This window comes from Pyrgilauda ruficollis, unplaced genomic scaffold, assembly GCF_017590135.1.
Source record: "Pyrgilauda ruficollis isolate IOZ18807 unplaced genomic scaffold, ASM1759013v1 scaffold83, whole genome shotgun sequence".
Taxonomy (NCBI): domain Eukaryota; kingdom Metazoa; phylum Chordata; class Aves; order Passeriformes; family Passeridae; genus Pyrgilauda; species Pyrgilauda ruficollis.
In genome coordinates, this window is record NW_024530266.1 from 1787000 (window position 1) to 1804241 (window position 17242).

The 17242-nt window shown below is 40.1% G+C and overlaps 1 protein-coding gene across 10 annotated transcripts in view; it reads right to left on the minus strand.

The window, feature by feature from the left end:
* Positions 1-17242, minus strand: part of KANSL1L (KAT8 regulatory NSL complex subunit 1 like) — a 61728-nt gene that overhangs the window by 42920 nt on the left and 1566 nt on the right. For 7 of the 10 annotated variants that reach the window (XR_005956863.1, XM_041487675.1, XM_041487681.1 and 4 more), the window contains exon 2: positions 11560-12665. Coding sequence is in view for 9 of the 10 variants with exons in the window: in XM_041487675.1 (XP_041343609.1) it covers positions 11560-12635 (1076 nt within the window). In the remaining variant the exon portion in view is untranslated. Of the gene's footprint in view, positions 1-11559; positions 12666-15969; positions 16029-17242 lie in introns of all 10 variants that reach the window. The other 3 variants (XM_041487680.1, XM_041487679.1, XM_041487677.1) reach the window with 2 other exon arrangements.

The following is a 17242-nucleotide window of genomic DNA, read 5'->3' on the forward strand; positions in this document are numbered from 1 at the left end:
TCCTACTTGTTTGATCTTACAATATTTTTAACCATCTTTTCCTCTAAGCCTATTTCTCTACAAATCTTTTAGTAAAGCTTGCAACTCCTAAGGAAGATAGAATTACTATGAGCTATCCTCACACTCCTTTGTGTTCGCACACAAAGTAGTACGGTCACTCAAGTGACAAATGATAACCTGCAACAAAAAAAAAATCCAAACCAACCCTGAAACAACCCCCAAACCTGGGTAAATCTCTTCCTGCTCAACAGTAAAGCTTAACATTCACTCAGTAAAGGAAGTTGTTTCAAGGTGGTTTCAGAGAATGCATTAACTCTGCAAACCCAGAGAAGAAAAAAAAAAACAAAAAAAAAAACACCAAAAAACCAAGCACAGTTACAAAAATAACCAGGCCTGTCACTGGAGGAGGAAGACAGAAGCAGGTGCTAAAGTAGAAGCTCCTGCTCTTGTTTTCTGTTGGGAATGAGACAAGAAAAAAGATGTTTCTGTCTGTCCCACTTCCTGTGTGCTCCCTTTGCAAAGTATCTTTACTTGGTTTCCGTGCTTTTGACTCTAAGATCATACATCCTCAACAGGAATTCTAAAATCTTTCTTCTGCTAGCAACTCAGGATAAACCATGTTACACTATCTCATGTAAAGTTTCTCATGTTCAGTACTGTAGTACAGTGGAATATTACATTTGTATATAAACTTACTGCTCTTGCAAAGACTCTAAATCTGCAGGTGACCTCCTACATTCATCCAGGACTATCAGAGTTGGAAGAGAACACAGCAATACTGATTTTGTATCAATAAAACATCTCATTTAAATTGCCCTAAGAAAACATGCTGGAATTGCATCAGGGGCAACTTGTTTCCATGCAAAATATCTGCCTGCATTTCTGTTTTTGTTGGACTGCAAGTCGATCCTGCACAACTTAGAAGGAAAGAAAAGAAATGCAGCAGAATAAACATGGCACAACGAGCATAAGACAAATGCAAACAAAGTATGGTCAAAAATACAGCTGGAAGCAGACATTGAGGCTTCCCAAAGTATGGGAAAGAGTTCAGCTGGGGATCATCAGCAACAGCAGAGGCAGTATAAGTATTTCATGCTACTTGTTTCTGCTGAGACTGAAGAGGCAAGCAAAGAGCACTAAGAAATGCTATTACAGTTGGTGCTGCTGGAACTGAAGGAGGTTTCAGCCATGACCTAAGGACAGAATGCACACATGAACTCCTTAGCACTCTCACCTTCCCTCAAAGAGAAGCACTGAGAACAAACCATGTTTTTACATAACCAAATCAACATTGCAGAATGCAACAGGACTCTCAGAAGTATTTCCAGTGCCTCCATTGGGTTTCAGGTGAGATTTATGTTTTCCCAATAGCTAAGATCAGCTTGTCCCAAAAAACAAATGCAAGCAACTTAGCTGAGAAAAAAGGGAGCAGTTAACCAAGATGAAATTGCTGTGCTACACACACTGCTGGTTGGGGTTTGTGCGTGGGTTTGGGGTTTTTTTGGTTACACGAGACAAGAAGAGGTGGAATTTAAACCTGAGAGGCATATTTTATTTTTATAAGCAAACAATAAGCTTGAAAACTGCTCATAATGATGGAGAAACACAGTGGTGTTTAAAATGCACAAAACACACAGAACCTGGGATTGACAGTAAGTATCCAGGAAGCTTGGTTCAAGCAGGTATGATAAGCACAGGAAAGAGTATTTTAGAGTGTGCAGCCCTGTGACCATGGCAAGCTTCTCCACAAGTAATCTCATATGCTGAAAATTAAAGCAAACTAAAGCCTTCCACCCTTGTAACTCCCAGTGAGAAGAAGTACCATGCCCTGCCATGACAGGTCTGCAGGGACAACGACAGGATGCTTCCTGCTAAACAGGAAAGGAGCATGCTTGCAAAAGACCCACATCAAAACTCAAAAAACCGTGTCACAACCCATAACACTTTTCAAAAAGGCTTTAAAGACACCAACATTTTCAAGTAACAATACTCTTAAATGCATACAAACCAGAGAGCAAGGCACTCACATGATGTGGGTGGGGAAAACCCCTCAAATTACAAAATTCTTCATTAAACATAAGAAGGGCAGTTGTTCCTGACATCCCCTCCTAACATTTCCGCTCAGTCTCAGCGTGGGGCATTTTGCTCTTTCTGCTAGGTGATGTTCCCTTTGGTTTAATCCACATTGTTCTGGCACCCAGTTTTCAGATGATATCTCTAAAGTGATCTCTACCATCTCTGCTGGTTCATCTCCTCACACTGGGAACTCCTGGGCTAACAGAAGGCTATTGCCAATCACATAACAGTGAAGTATTTGCGAGCAAGAAGCAGCTCATAAATCAGAGTGACTCTACCCTCAGGACAAAGAGCTGATCACCCTCCTTAGCGGGAGTCACTGAAAACAATGGCAGAAGTTTATTGTTTTTATGAAGGACTGATCTCCAGAAACTGAAAAGCAAGAAGAAATCAGGAGGTTCTCCAGTCTTAAGTTCCATCCAGACATCATATGACTTACCATAAACTTCAGGAAACATTGGGAAAAAATCACTCATCCCACAAGTCTCTTGGGAAGCTCACCCAGTTATACAAAAATACAAAATATTCTCTACACAGCACTCTATCACAAATGCCCCACAGCACACTAGTGTGGTGGGGGTCCCACTCCAGGACTGGAGCTGACAAGCTGTGAACTTCCTCAGGTGCCCCTAATTTTTCACCACCATTACACTCAGCTCTATGACTACACATGGCAAAGCCAAAAAACAACTCTCCTGAATACAAATATTTTCTTGCAAGCCACTAACATGGGCCCAGGGCTTCTGATATCTTTGCTCAACATGGTGGAGAAATTCAACACATCCATTTTTCTTCTCTCTGCAGACACTGACAGTAAATAAGGTATTACCTACAAAGACTAGACTATATAAAATATTCAAATTAGGTGAATTCAGAGATGCTTGTATTTTAGATAACCTTATCTAGATTTCAGTCGCGAGATAAAAGTGTCTGCCCACTCCCACCCAAAACCTCCAACACTTGTAATAGCTGAACAAATATGTCCAACTATTAAATGACCCGTAAATGCTCTCTCAAGGACTAATTCTTCCAGAACACCTACATAATGTTTGTTTTCAGAATGAACTGACTTCAGTTGCTGTTGAAGCATTAATTCCCCTGGATCGGTTAACTGTTAAACCCCTAATAACCACATAACTCAAAAAACCAATGTGCGCTGGTTTATTAATGCAATCTCTTCTATGCATTCCTGAGTACAAAAAAGATTAAAACCAAACTGTAACAATTTTGGTCCATCAACATTACACAATAAACCACTATTTACAGTGGCAGTTCACTCCCAGCCTTTGCACAATTATCCAGGAGCAGTGTGCTGCTGTTTTGGAATAACCAACACCAAACCAAGCTACGTACTCCCCACCCCACTCCTATTCCAAAAAATCAATCAAGGTAATTTCTCTGGTGCTCAAAATTAGCTTGCAATCTCTGTGAAGATCTGCAGCTAGGTCATTCTTCTGGATCCTACCAGGTTGCTACCTCCTTCAGTGTTTAACAGGAATTTTCACCTGGCAGACATTTTCCTCTGAAACACTACACACCTTTCCAAAACATGGGTTATAGTCCTCCCTATCATCTACAGACATCAGCAACTGCTTATTACATTTACAATTTCTGGCATGCATGCCTGGTTCCACCATCTCTGACACACTGAGGCTGTTCAGTATTTTCAGAATTGCATCCAATAATTCACGTTGATACCAACACATAACACACATCTTATCTTCCCAAACAAAAAACCTGTACCCAGCTGAACACTTCTGCTATGCCATCAGACCTGAGGAATTTATGCAGTAACACCTGAAATTATTAACCATAGCTGTGATTTTTCTCTTGAAGAGAAAATTTATGGGGGAAAAAAATTAGGTAGCAAGGAATTAACCAGCAACGGAATCAAATTTTTACATCTTCCATAAAATGAGAAGGGAGAGTGGGGAGGATAAAAGACAAAAATCAATATTCAGAAAAAAAAGGCTGAAAATATGAAAAGTGAAAGTCTCTGTGCTTAGATACCCTAGAAAGGGAGAGATTTCAGAAGAATTTCACTGGTGCACTATATATGCTCCCTATGTGACAGGGAAATCACATCTTCCAAGCTGATGAGATGTCACAGACAGCTACAGGGTTCCTGCAAAGGATCACACTACTGCTGCTGTTTTATATTAGACACTGAACTGTTACACATTCACTGAATTGTTAACTCAATTTGGGGACAGAATAAATTAAAAATGCAGCTTCTTAAAGGATCTCTTAAGAGTGCTGAATCGTTCCAATGGCTGGCTTCACAAGCTGGTAGGTGCTCTTCACCTCCAGCTCTGTTTACATAGTTCTTTAGAGCTGAGTTAATTATAAAAGGCCAAATGGGTTAGTGAAGGTGGAGTCAGCCACAATATTAACTTCCCAGAAAGAAAAATCTGCAAAAGCTTAAACAACCAGCAGCATTTCCTCTTAATAAAATAAAAAAACACCCAATCCAACATGCTGTAAATTGAGTATCTGCCAATGGCTTTTGTTAAAAATATTGTAATATTAATTTTTAGGTTCTTTTTCTGCTCCAGCACACCAACATGCTGTCCATCAGTTCAACAAGAAGCAGAGAAGCAGGTAGTGCTAAAATGCAGAGAAAGAAACTTCAAGAACAGCAGGGCTGCCTAGAAACGAGCTTCTTTTCTTGCCTTTGAAATGGCACAACATCAATAGATTAACAACAAAACACCAGGAACACAGGTCTAGAAATGCTCTCTAAGTATTACACAACTGCCCTTCAAAAAGAAACCAAGTAGTGCTACATCTGTAACCCGTGCTCAACATAAAATAAGGCAAAACTTACAAAATACACTCCTTTCAAGATCTGTGCAAATGGAACATTATGACAGCACAAAAGCAGCATATCAATGCTGTCCAGCCACTGAAGTTTATTCCAAAATTTGTATGTATATTATACAAGGAAAAGATGGGTATGTTATTCATGTAAGCTCTAATTCCATCTTATAAGTTGGTATATATATATATATATGCATGTATGTATATACAGTATGAGATACCAATGTAAAATCTGTAAGAACCATCTTCTTTTTGAGACATTTTGGACAATAAACCGTTGAACCTGGAAGACTCATGCTAGATGAAAAAATCACTGGAAATCAGCAGCAGGCTTTTGGTAGCGGAGGGGTTCCAGGCCAGCAGTACAGGAGGGGCTGTGCTAGGTGGGGGAGTCCAGGACAGAAATCAGGTGAGACAGAGCAGGAGCAGCAGCAAAGACACCACCACACACTGATGTCCATGTCCCTACATTCATCAAGGGCTGGGGAACGTAATTAATGTATGTTTGAACAGTTTGGAATTTGGGGGTTTTGTAGGAGTCTGGGATTGAATTTCACTGAGTTTTTCTGCTCCTCAGTCTATCCCATGGGCTGGGAAAAAAAGGGAGTTTATATTACACATATTCAAACACGGACCTTCAGGTTTATTTGTTTTTCCAACAGCAGAATCAGTAACTAGAAGTTTGCTAACTGAAAATTGAATTGATTGAAATTCCCCAACAGAAAACTTCTTTTAACTGACAAGAGCTAGGCAAAGTGTGTGGACGAGAATAAAATAATTTACAGCTGTTTCAGTAAAAAAAGAGCACAGGTCAATATATTTAAATCCAACATCTAACATCACATTCCTAACCCATATTTAGCAGTATGAATGAAACCCTGTTACAGGAGAGCATTCCTATTTTGGGAAGTCTTTATGCACACTTTTTACTTCATGTGAAAAGGAAAGCACTTAAATTATTTCCTGTATCAGGGGCCCATGTATGCTGATTTTCAAAGGCACTGGGTGTATCCCTTTGAAGTAGATCCTCACTAAATCAGTGTTAGCTATACACCAAAATAACACTGCCCTTGCTTTACAAGAAGTTATAAAGACAGTTCATTGTTGTTTATAAGCAAGTATTTTGATTAAAACAAACACATTTCTCAGCTTAGTGAAAGAAAAAAGCTAGCCATGAAACACTGATTAATCAGCACTTGACATCAAGCACCAAATACTTCTAGTCTCCAATTTAATTAAGCATACAAGGTTATATATGTACACACGTGTGCCTGCTTATTAGATTCTACTACACTATCTTGACTGTGTATTAAAAAGTTATTAAGAAGAGTAATGCCAAGTTTTTATTTAATATGAATTCAACACCCATCTAACTTAAAAGATTTGAGATTCCCAGCTCCAAGTTTTCCTTGCAGGTTAAAACCTGTCAAACCTTCTGCCTTTCACTGAAGCAGCTGCAAAAATATTAATGTAATTACAGGTTAGAAATCAGGATACCCACTCACAGGGGTATTGTAAGAGCAAAGTCCTGCTCAACAGCAAGTTTTTATTGCTGCACGTGACATCTCTAAGGCAAAACAATAAATGCATGTGGGACCCTGAAGAAGTTATTAATTCATCTCATGGAAACCCACCGAAGTGAGGTTAAATATATTCTGAGATAATATATGTATCCTGAGAGTTAAAACAGAAGGTAATGTAAAGCTATCTTTTCTTCCATTCTCCTCCCACATCCTAGGGATAGGAGCCAAGAATTGAGGAAACGGAATTCTTGAAAAAGAGCAACATACAAAACATTCTTAAATGAGGATATTATTTGCACCAATTAATTTATACTTATTCAAAAGTCCTCATATTAATCTTCTATGCAAATAAAACATTTCCTGGACTTATAAACTGAAAAGGTGTTAAAACCAGAAACAAGTGGGGGTTTGTGCCTAAGAGCAGCATTTTATCCCAGCAGACTCTCTTCCTCCCCTTCCCAAACTCATAATTCAATTCTCATATCAGGCATGAAGTGAAATTACAGCTCAGTGTGGAAAATTAGGACCTGACCTTCCAAAAACAAACAGCCTCCCTTTATAACATGGCTCCAAGACTTCCAATAAACCCTGTCCCTTAAGCAGTGTCATGTATAGCCAAGCCTGCAGAACTGCACTGATGTTGCTCAGTTAGCCACAAGAAAAAATGCTAGGAAAAGTGGAAAATCATCTAGAACAAACAGATTAGATCTGGAGATACCAGTCATAATGTTTTCTTCCTTCCTGTATTTTCTCTGCTCCCCTCCCCATCACATGTTTGTACTAAAAGCAGATTTCCCATCTTCTCTTTCCAACTAGCAATCTAAGGGGGGAAAAAAATAAAGGAGAAAAAAAAAAAAAAAGAATGATTTACTATCTCTTCACATTCATTATAAAAGTTTCCAGGCACAACAAATCCTGTGGGCATGGAAAAATATAACAGTGCCTCTTCGTCAAGCTTGAGGTTGCTGGAGGATAATCAGTAAAACATGTCTTTCAGAAATCAGAAGGAAAGGCATGAAAACATTTCAGAGGGAAAATCCCACCAAACCATGCAAAAGGATTGCATTCGGATAGGGAAAGGAGAACTGGGAAAACAAGGCACAGGATTTGTCATGAGTAGGAAGAGCTATTTATTTTGCAGAAAAATCTACTGCAAGCAGGTTTTCTAATTGATTAGATGCATGTACTACTGTTTGATGGAGTGAGCAGCTGTTTCTTCAAAGAACCACAGTGATGTAGCTTTTGATTCTGGAAGATCACACATGAAGTGTACACAGAAGCAAAACTCTCTACTCTGCAACTTTAAAGGTTTCCCAAAAGACTACCTGAGCATCAGAGTTCTTTGTGGTACATTGTATTTCCTACTACATCAGGAATAGACACAAAATACATCAATAAGAATGAGGAGTTAAAGCTTAGCAAGATACACACTGCTGCCAGAGTGCAGCTGTATTACTGAAAAACGTTTGAGCTCACATCATCATCCAATTCACCTTGTTTGAAATCTATGACCATTTCTATGTATAATCTTTCATCTTCATGAACCACAAAGATCAACAAGTTTCAAGTAAATTCAGCTGGTGAAATGCTGTCGATGTTGCAAATCAAGTGCTAGTTATGAACCCCTAAAGGAATTACTCATGGTCAGCTTTGTGTTGCCTTCCTTGGGAACTCTGTCTCCTCTGGTTTCTAACACCTAACAGTGAGCCAGAGAGCAGCACCTAAAAACTGCCTTTGAGAAACTACAGAGAAGATCAACCACAACCCCTGAGAGAATTTCCTATGCCCAAAGGATGGAATGTCCTAAAATACACCAAAAATTACTGCTGGAAATGTGGTGCTATGAAAACTGTCAGGTTAAAGACATTCATGAGCTGACAGCAGCAGCAAAATTACAAAGGTCCTGAAGACAGCCAATTGTTTTTTCATATTTCTTTTTAATAGACTCTTGAAAGAATAAAATACGTTTTGATTAAACTCTTGAAATGAGATGAGCCTTTCCAATTACTCTAGGAACTAGAGAAGTTTGTTAAGTACTGTGAATTGCCTTCACCAGCAGACCAAGGATCTCTCTTGTCTTGAGGACAGAATCTATGTAATGCAGGAACAATGGTTTAAATATCTCACAACAGCTATTTGCAACTGAACAACAAAGGTATTGAAATAGATGGATAAAGACAATCTTACTTGAGCCACAAAGCACCGAGATACAGCTCAGAAGAGCTTATGTCAATACTCATTGGGAAAAACTCTTTTCAGGATAATGAGAATGAACAGGTTCAAAATGCTAAAAATAACTCCAGGTTTGTTACGTAGCACGAGGAACTGGGGCTGGAATCAACTTCTCCCTCCTGATGGGAAACAGACTGTTCTCAGGTAGACATGGTAACTGCATGCCTTGCACATTGGATTGATACCTCCTCCCCCCACAAAAAGAACGAGAAACACCACAGTCACAACAATGATCAGTCACCAGCATGATTATATTCTCAAGTTAATTGCTATCAGTACACTGAGATATGGGCAGAACCAAAACATTCTTTCCATTCATCACTACATCATCTGAACCTTACAGTAACTACAGTTAAATATTATGAAGATTATCACAGAGAAATTCAGAGTAAAAGCCATCATATGAAAAATAAAAATTTCCATACAGGTGAGGAAATGAGTATTGTCTCACCTACATGATCCCATTGCTTTTGAAAAGCACTTATAGCCAATTCCCAAGGAGAGAAAGGCAATTCAAAGCATGTAAATCCACTCAGCAGAAATAAAAATGGATACTAACTTTGCTTCTTTTGTCCAGATGAAAGGCAGTCCAGAAGGCCTTAAAGTAGCAAGGAAACAGGAACTCTCACCAGCCGAACTGGTGAATAACTTATTTACCTTTGTTACCTCCAAGAAAAAGGGCAGCATTTTAGCCACAAAGGCAAATCTCAGGAAGCTTGGAGAAATGGAGAAAAACATTCTGAGCTGAAGATAATGATAAATTCAAGTAAGAGACAGCCTGTCCCCCCTGCATGTTAATTCGAGCATTGCCTCAGCCTAGGCACACAGACAAGTCTTTTGCTTAAACCAGGCAGTACTCTGAGCTTGCTGGCCCAGCAGCACACCTCAAACACCAGTGACTCCTCCCCTGCCAATGTAGCAAGGCCGCTGCTGCTGAACAACTGCTCATCAGTAAGAACACAAAGAAAGGGAGAAGAATAAACAACCCAAAATAAAGGGCCACACTGAGTCAGAGAACAGATCATCTTACCCAGGTCTCCTGCCTCCCAGCAAGAGCTGAGATAACAATGTTACACCAGTGCAGCAGGCATGGAGGGAGCACTGCTTCTCCAGCAATATGAACATTCCCTCAGCTCCCAGCAATAGCAGCTCTGGGATTTCCTGAGCCAAAGGTGATGGGTTTGCACTTCATAATCCTCTGTGGATTTTTTCATCAGTGCAACAAAGTAAACTGAGTGAGCTTTAAAGTGGAAAGATAACTGCTAAAAGCCACAAGAAGGAATAAAAGGACTGGCAGGGAGAGTTAGAAATTCGAGTGTCCCTGTCAGGAAGAGAAAAGGAAACCATCACACAAAACTTTGGTCCAAGTTTTACATTATCCATTACCATTCAAGAACCAAGAATTTCTCAAGAGTTTTCTTTTTCAGTTCATGTAATCACAAGATAAGAATCCTAGAGGCAGAACTATTACTTAGAAGTTCAAGTGTATCAAGAATGTGGATTCTCCTATGCTGGGGAGAGCCCAAATGATGTTTTTTATTAAAATATTTCAAAAGAATAATTATTTTGCAAACTCAAATATTTAAGGTGTTTCTAACTTAGTTGGCAAGTCATTATGCTTTGGCTGGACTTCAGCACAGTATTTACCGTTCTGACAATACGTAAAAGAAAATGAAAACATTTTCTCCTCTGTTTTTCAGACCTACAGAGCTTAGCAGAACAGAGATTTGACACAGCCTTGCTGGACTGAAACTATAAATATGTAACAGGCCAAAGGTCTTCCAGTTTCAGAAGCTTACTTGATTTCTTCTGAGCATTATGCTTTTCAGGAAGCAGAATGGGAAGTAAGTGTTTTTAAGTATTTTTTAATTTATTTTTTTCTAGACACTCTCTGACAGCAGAGGGTATAAGGAAAGACCAGTAAACACAAACCCTGTCCTGACTATCTATAAGAGCCCATGAGAAACGTGGGTATCATGAAGTTCCCCACCAAGCTGCTGCATTTGTGTGCAGCTCTCTTCTGCGCATCACAGTTCTGACTATTATATCCCAACAAACCTTAAGACATGCTCATCTCTCCAGCTTTGGAAAGAGGAAAGCAGCTGTCCTTTCACTGCTTTCTAAAATTTCTTGGCTGAAGAGATTGTGTTAACAGTGTAGCAAGGTAGAGGTTAAAAAAAAAAAGAAAAAAGTTATACCATCATCAGAAAGCAATTTTACTATCACCTCTTACCCACCACTGATTTGTAATTTGTATTGACAGGATTCCTGCCAACTTAACACACTACTAGTTAATGATATGAATTCCCCTCTGGTTCATCCTGAAAAAAGATACCAGCAATAATAAAAACTCCATTCTTAGCTACATTCATAGCTGCAGAGTGACTTCAGGAAGTAAATTAATATTTTTAAAATTAAAAGTTAAAGAATCAAACTTTTTCAATATACCAACCACCAAATACTGGATGGCTTGATACCTGCATCAGATGATAATTTTTAATTTTTATCACAACATAGTGGATTTCAAGATCCTCATATTGCCTATTCTTAATAACTCCAGAGTAAAATTAAAATTATTTTCATTCTGGCCCCAAGTATTTACAGCGATCACTATTTGATTTACAGCACCATTCAAGTATCAGCAGTATTGATGTAATGCAAACTGAGAGAGTGCAGTACAAACTCTAGTTCTCTGCAATCCAGTAAAGTAACTGCTCCTTTAATGCATTAATTAGAAGTTCTTACTTTCTGCCAAACACAGCTCACACTGGCAGTCTTGCTGATTTCAGTAAGACTATCTATTGAGTGAGGACACTCACACAAGATGGAATCTGTAGGTCTAGACCCTTCCATCCTGATTTATAAGTAAGAAGCAGCACATGAGTCTAAGCAGGAATTTAACACTTACGCTTCCACAGTCTGTTCCTCACCATCTTCATCTGAGCTGCTACACGTTGCATCAGAGTCCAGGTCCTTCTCCACACGAGACAGCAGCCCTCCAGTAGAAAGTGCAAAGCTACGGATTTCACCTGGTGCGACGCTAACTCCGTTCTGTACATCCACACTCAAACTACTCTCCGAAGGAGTTGTGTTGTTTTCCGGCCAACCTTCAGTGCATCTGAGGGAGCTATTGCTCAAAAATCTAGCTGGCTCATGGAAAACCTTCATTCTCTGAAGCTGATGTTTCACAAAGCATTTCAGCTGCTGATCACAGTGTTTGATAACATGCTTTGCCAGGAGCATTTGTAAACGCTTCTGAGTTCTTTTGGCGCGACTGATTTCCATTTGTTGCTTAGTGACACACTGGAGTAAGCGAGCACACACCTCCTCCTGGGTGCAGCTCAAAATCCCTTCTGAAGGCCCGCGAAGAATTTGGTGTAATAAATCCCCTTTTATTGTTTCAGTGCAGACTTCCAAAGCCCTACCCAAAACCCCATTCTTCTTGTACCATTTACCATTTAAAAGTTGCATTTCTTCTGCATTACTGGATTCAGTTACACTTGAACCTGAAAGTCTCTGCATTCCTGCTAAGTTTGGAGATGTGGTCTCTGAAAACACTGCCCCTTTGACCTGTTGCTCAGGTTCTGAATGACTAATATGACCAAATGATGTGTCAGCCCCATTATGTAATGACTTTCTCATCTTGGAGCAGCCAGGCTCTCCTGCTTTCGTTTGCTTACCAGTTTTGTTGTTAAACGCAGAATTTGTACTCATTAACAAGACCGACTGATAGCACTTGGAGGATGGTGGGGAACCAAAATGCTGCACACTGAAGATATCATTCCTGAGGCTGGGCTCAGCAGTGGGGAACCCCAGGACTGAGCAAGTAATCCGTGCGATGGAGTCCTCTTTTATCTTCTCTTCCACTGCTCTGGAATTTTCCATGCACAAAGCTGTATCAGACTCCATAGCTCTAGAGGACAAAGAAGGTGACAAGTGGATACCATGACCTTTTGTTGTTGCCTCTCTGAGAGCTGGTGTCATTATAGCTACGGTAGGTAGTTTACAGCAAACCTGAAAATAACATGGGCCATGTAAATTTTCTCATTTTCATGACACAGTACAAATACAACAACTCTGTTAGACATTTCATTCTCTCAACGCCATTCAAAAATTCCATAAAGAAGGACGTTATCTAAAGAACACAGACTATGTTACCTCCCAAGTCAAACAAGAACACCCTTTCTGTTTTTTCTTTATTTCATTCAGAGGCTGTTCCGTGTGCAATGAAAGCCTTTACATCTCAGGGGAATAACTGTCCATACCTCATTTCATTTTTGATTCTATCAGTCTGAGAAATAAGAACCAAAAAGTTCAGGTCTGACATCTAACCTTGCCTAAACTGAAAAACATGTCCTTGAGCAATGTGACTGGCACTATTGTGAGAAACATATTTACTGTAAATCTATATAAAGAAAGCATTTGATTAATTATTATGTATTCTTATAAATACACATTAGAAACCAATCAACAAGGCTAATGCTTTCAAAATAGAAACCTCTATGTTCTGAAGTTTCCTACCAAAAAAGAATTCTTTCCTGTGCCTTTGAATACCACTCTACTCATCAGGCACTGTCTGTGTAATAATACAGATTATTTTTCATAACAAATTGAGAAATGACAGTTCTCCTTGACAAATCCTTTTGCTTGTGGCTTGCCAATTAACAAAGGGCTCCCAGATTTTGGGATCAAAAGACCAATGTCAACCTTCACCCCTTCTTGTCAGAAGCTATGTTGCCAAGTCATACTGTATGTACTCCACACAGGAATCACTTGCACAGTACTTACAGCTTTGTTTAGGAGATGGTTAAATAAACCCAATGAATGATCTAATTGAACATGGCCTGCAGAAGCCTGAAAGGTAAGTTCCTGTCAGCCCTTCATTAAGAAGCTAGAGACAAAACCAGAAACCATATGAGCAGTAGCAAAAGTGAGTGCAGCACAGCAATGCCACAGTAAATTCTGCTGAACTGTGTACTAGTTGAGCAGCACTTCCACTGCCCTCCTTTTCATGTCTCCAGTTTCCTTGATCTCCACAGCAACTGCCTAGCTCAGCAACTTTCAATGCACAGATCCCATAAGGGGTCAATGATTCTGAGACTACGACATATGGATCTTAAGAAAAGATCTGTCTGAAGCCTTAGCTTGTTTATAACTACATGTTTTTTATACTGAAGGTGCAAACATTCAAGTGAGATGTGGAAACCTAGGGAGCTGAGAAATAGCAGTTTGGATACTTGCTCCTTAACCCTCAAAACATGAAGGAAAACACAGAGAGCCACATGCTCCACTACTGCCTTACCACTCTCTGTATGCTTTATTCACCTTTCATTGCTCATGTGTACTTCATCCATAAGGTTTTCATCACCCTCCTAGCATCACTGGCACCAGGTTTGGTGGTCCTACTGCTAATCATAAATGATACCATTAAAATCCCCAGGATTTTAACCTTTATAAATAAACCGATCACTTCAGTCTTAAGAGGAGCCCAGCACAAAGTCCTCCCAGTGGAGAGCTGTTCAGAAAGAACCCCATTCTGGGATCAGACAGGGGAATGCACTGTTGAGAGCTGAAGACCCAAATCCTAAAAGCACTGGTGACTCAGCAATGCTCTCAGCACCTGGCTGACTCGTGTCTTTCCTCTTGTAAAAGCCAGCAGGCCTGCAAATTTGTGAAACCAAAGGAAGGTGAATTCAGACACCAATGCCTCCCTGGCCCTAACATAACGGCAAATAACTATAGCAATCAGAGCAACTGTGCATGGCTAAAACGTAAGGGGAGAGAACGGAACAGTTCCTCTGTGGGGTTAATGTGAGCTCAGGAGTTCCTGTGTTTGACCTCTCCCTGAGAATTCCAAGAAGCTCTCCAAGAAGAGCACCATCAACCTGGTGGATGCACCTAGCAATGTATTTATAACTCTTCCAGCTTCACCATCCACCTCCCTTAGTCTGAGTGGTTCAACAGGCACAGGTTGCTACTCCTGAAACCCAGGAAACATCCACACACACGGCAGCTGTTCAGGCAAAAAAGTACTTTGGAGATGTGGATCATATACCTGTATGAAGATGGAGGTTATTCAAAGAACTGGCAGCACAAAACTTTATAGTGCTCTGTTTTAACTCCACATTCCCTCAAACACCACATACCCTTTTGGTACAGTTTCAAATTTCCAAAATTGCATGAATACCATTACTAATTTTTTTTTTTTTCCATCTGGGGGACTTCTTTTTAACTCTTCTAGGGGAAAGAGGGGAAGAATCAAAACACCCTCTACGGAACACAAACACTGAACAAAAGAGCATTGACAAATCACTCATTTGGAGTGCCTCACCAAGTATGCTTAAACTACAAAGCAGCTAAAAAATAAGTAAAATGCTTTTTAAGAGGGAAATCACTCAATTAGCCCCTTACTCAGCAACTTGGAAATGTCATACAATGTTTCTGCCCTGAAGACAGTGTGAGATATTCAGGTGTGCTCATCTCACTACAGTGACATCAAAAAGAACTTATAAAAGCTGGTACTGCCACAGTGTCCAGCCCTTGGCATTTCTCCAAGACGTTCACACACACACACACACACACACACATAAAGTGTCATAGGTACAGCAGCAAAACAAAGTATCTGCTGCAAAAAACCATAAAGTTTAGTACAAGTACTTGGCTTGGTGAAAGTCATACAATTTACATTTTTACACATTTTATTTAATTTTGGCAGGAAGCTGCTAAAATTATTTAATTCCACCCATATTGGAAGGGAGTTTCCAGAGCAAAACCTACTACCTTGGATGGGGGTAGAAATAAAGGCAAAGAGGGAGGGAAGACAAGTACTGCACAATGGCATACCAGTGAAGTATTTTCCTTCTGGGAAAATCTTTTTTGTCATAGGTAAACCATTTCATAGATTTTTTTTTCATTGTGTATTACTTGAGGTTTCAAAACCAGAACAGCCGAAATTCTGCTAAACTGGCAAACAATTCGCTTTTCATCTACTGAATAAACACTCCACTTGAAAGACTAAAAAGTACTGTAAAAAGAAAAACTGACATGAAATAAGTACTGGGGAAGGGAAGAAACAAGTACTAGACAAACACAGTAAAGCAACTGATGTCTAAAGTGACTTTATGTTTATCTTCCCCTAATGCCTTAATTACCCAGGAGGATCTAGCTGGGAATTGCAGTTTAGCACCCTGCTCCCCTCCACCACTGCAGCTACAGGTTCCTAACCCCCAGTGGCTCCTGCTCCTCTGCCTCTTCCTCTGCTGATTTCTTTGTCTTCCCTTGACACTTCTTCCTTATACCCGTTCCCTACCAGGCTTACCTCAACAGAATTTGCCTAAATCCTGAAAATAGTGTCTTCATGTTGTGATTAGCAGCACCCTGTTAAAAGAAACACAACAAAACCCAGCCACAACTCAGCACACAGGGTGGCACTCCCTCGCTTCCCAGCTTTTGTTTACAGTCCTTTCACTTTTTGACTCTTCTCCCCCTTGCATAACACTATCACTTTGGTTACACAACACTGCAGACAGTGTTCTGGGGGATTTTTGCTTGGGGGGAGGATTGCTTTGTCTTTTAGTGGATTTTTTTTGTTTGTGATCTTTTCGTTTCCAATGACAATAAAACTTCACTCGCATGAGGCTTTTAAGGGCTCCTCTGCAGCAGCCTTCTCTCCTTGTAAATCAAGTCATTTTTCCTCATCATAAACACCTGAAATTTTCTTCTTAATAATGAGATTCCTCAGGACCAGGAGGAGATTTTTGCGATTATTTCTTTTTGTTTTGAAACTCAGAAGCCTACAAACAACATTTTAAATTAATGTGACTGCTTCCAGCTTATTCACAGATAAACAGTGTTTCAGATAAGCCAACTTCCACTGTTTATTCCTTGCATAGATGGCATTTCAAAAGCAAAGCAAAGTCCCTGACAGCAGCCAGCCTCTGGTGAAACACCCAAAATTAATCTCAGCAAGAATACTCAAAAATACTGCATTTCAACCTGTTTTAAGGCCTCTTAGACACAACCTGCAGAAGAGAGGGCAGCTACAAAAGCAAACTGCAACGCAACTGCCAAAACCTGGTTTCCTACAGCTTTGTGCTGTTTGTCCTGTAATCCCCAGCCAGCTCCTCCTGGGCAGCCTTCCTGATAATCACTGGACAAAAATAAAATGCTCTGGCAGGCAGGCACTGCTGCAGCACTGCCTCAGCAGAGTGCAGCACACGGGACCTGAGCCTGGCCAGCTTCTGCAAGCCTTGCCTGGTGGCAGGCATCCCTCAGCCTTTAATTACCCCTCCCAATTTCTGGAAAACCTACAGGATGGTAGTGATTTCTAAGAATAGCAAGAACAGCTCGACAGCACAGCCTGCATTTTCTCATGGAATAGTCTGCAGTAAAAAAGATATTGGTCCCACTGGGCATGTCCTGGTTAGGAGTATGAAAGGAAAAGGAAAGAAGCCCATGTTTAATAACACACCTGGGACCAGCCCTTAAGAGTGAAAAAAAAAAATCATTTCAGTAGGCAGCTTTTGTTTTCACTTCAAAAGCAGAGCGGTTACTCATGATGTGTATTTAAGCATTGTAATGTTTTGTTCTAT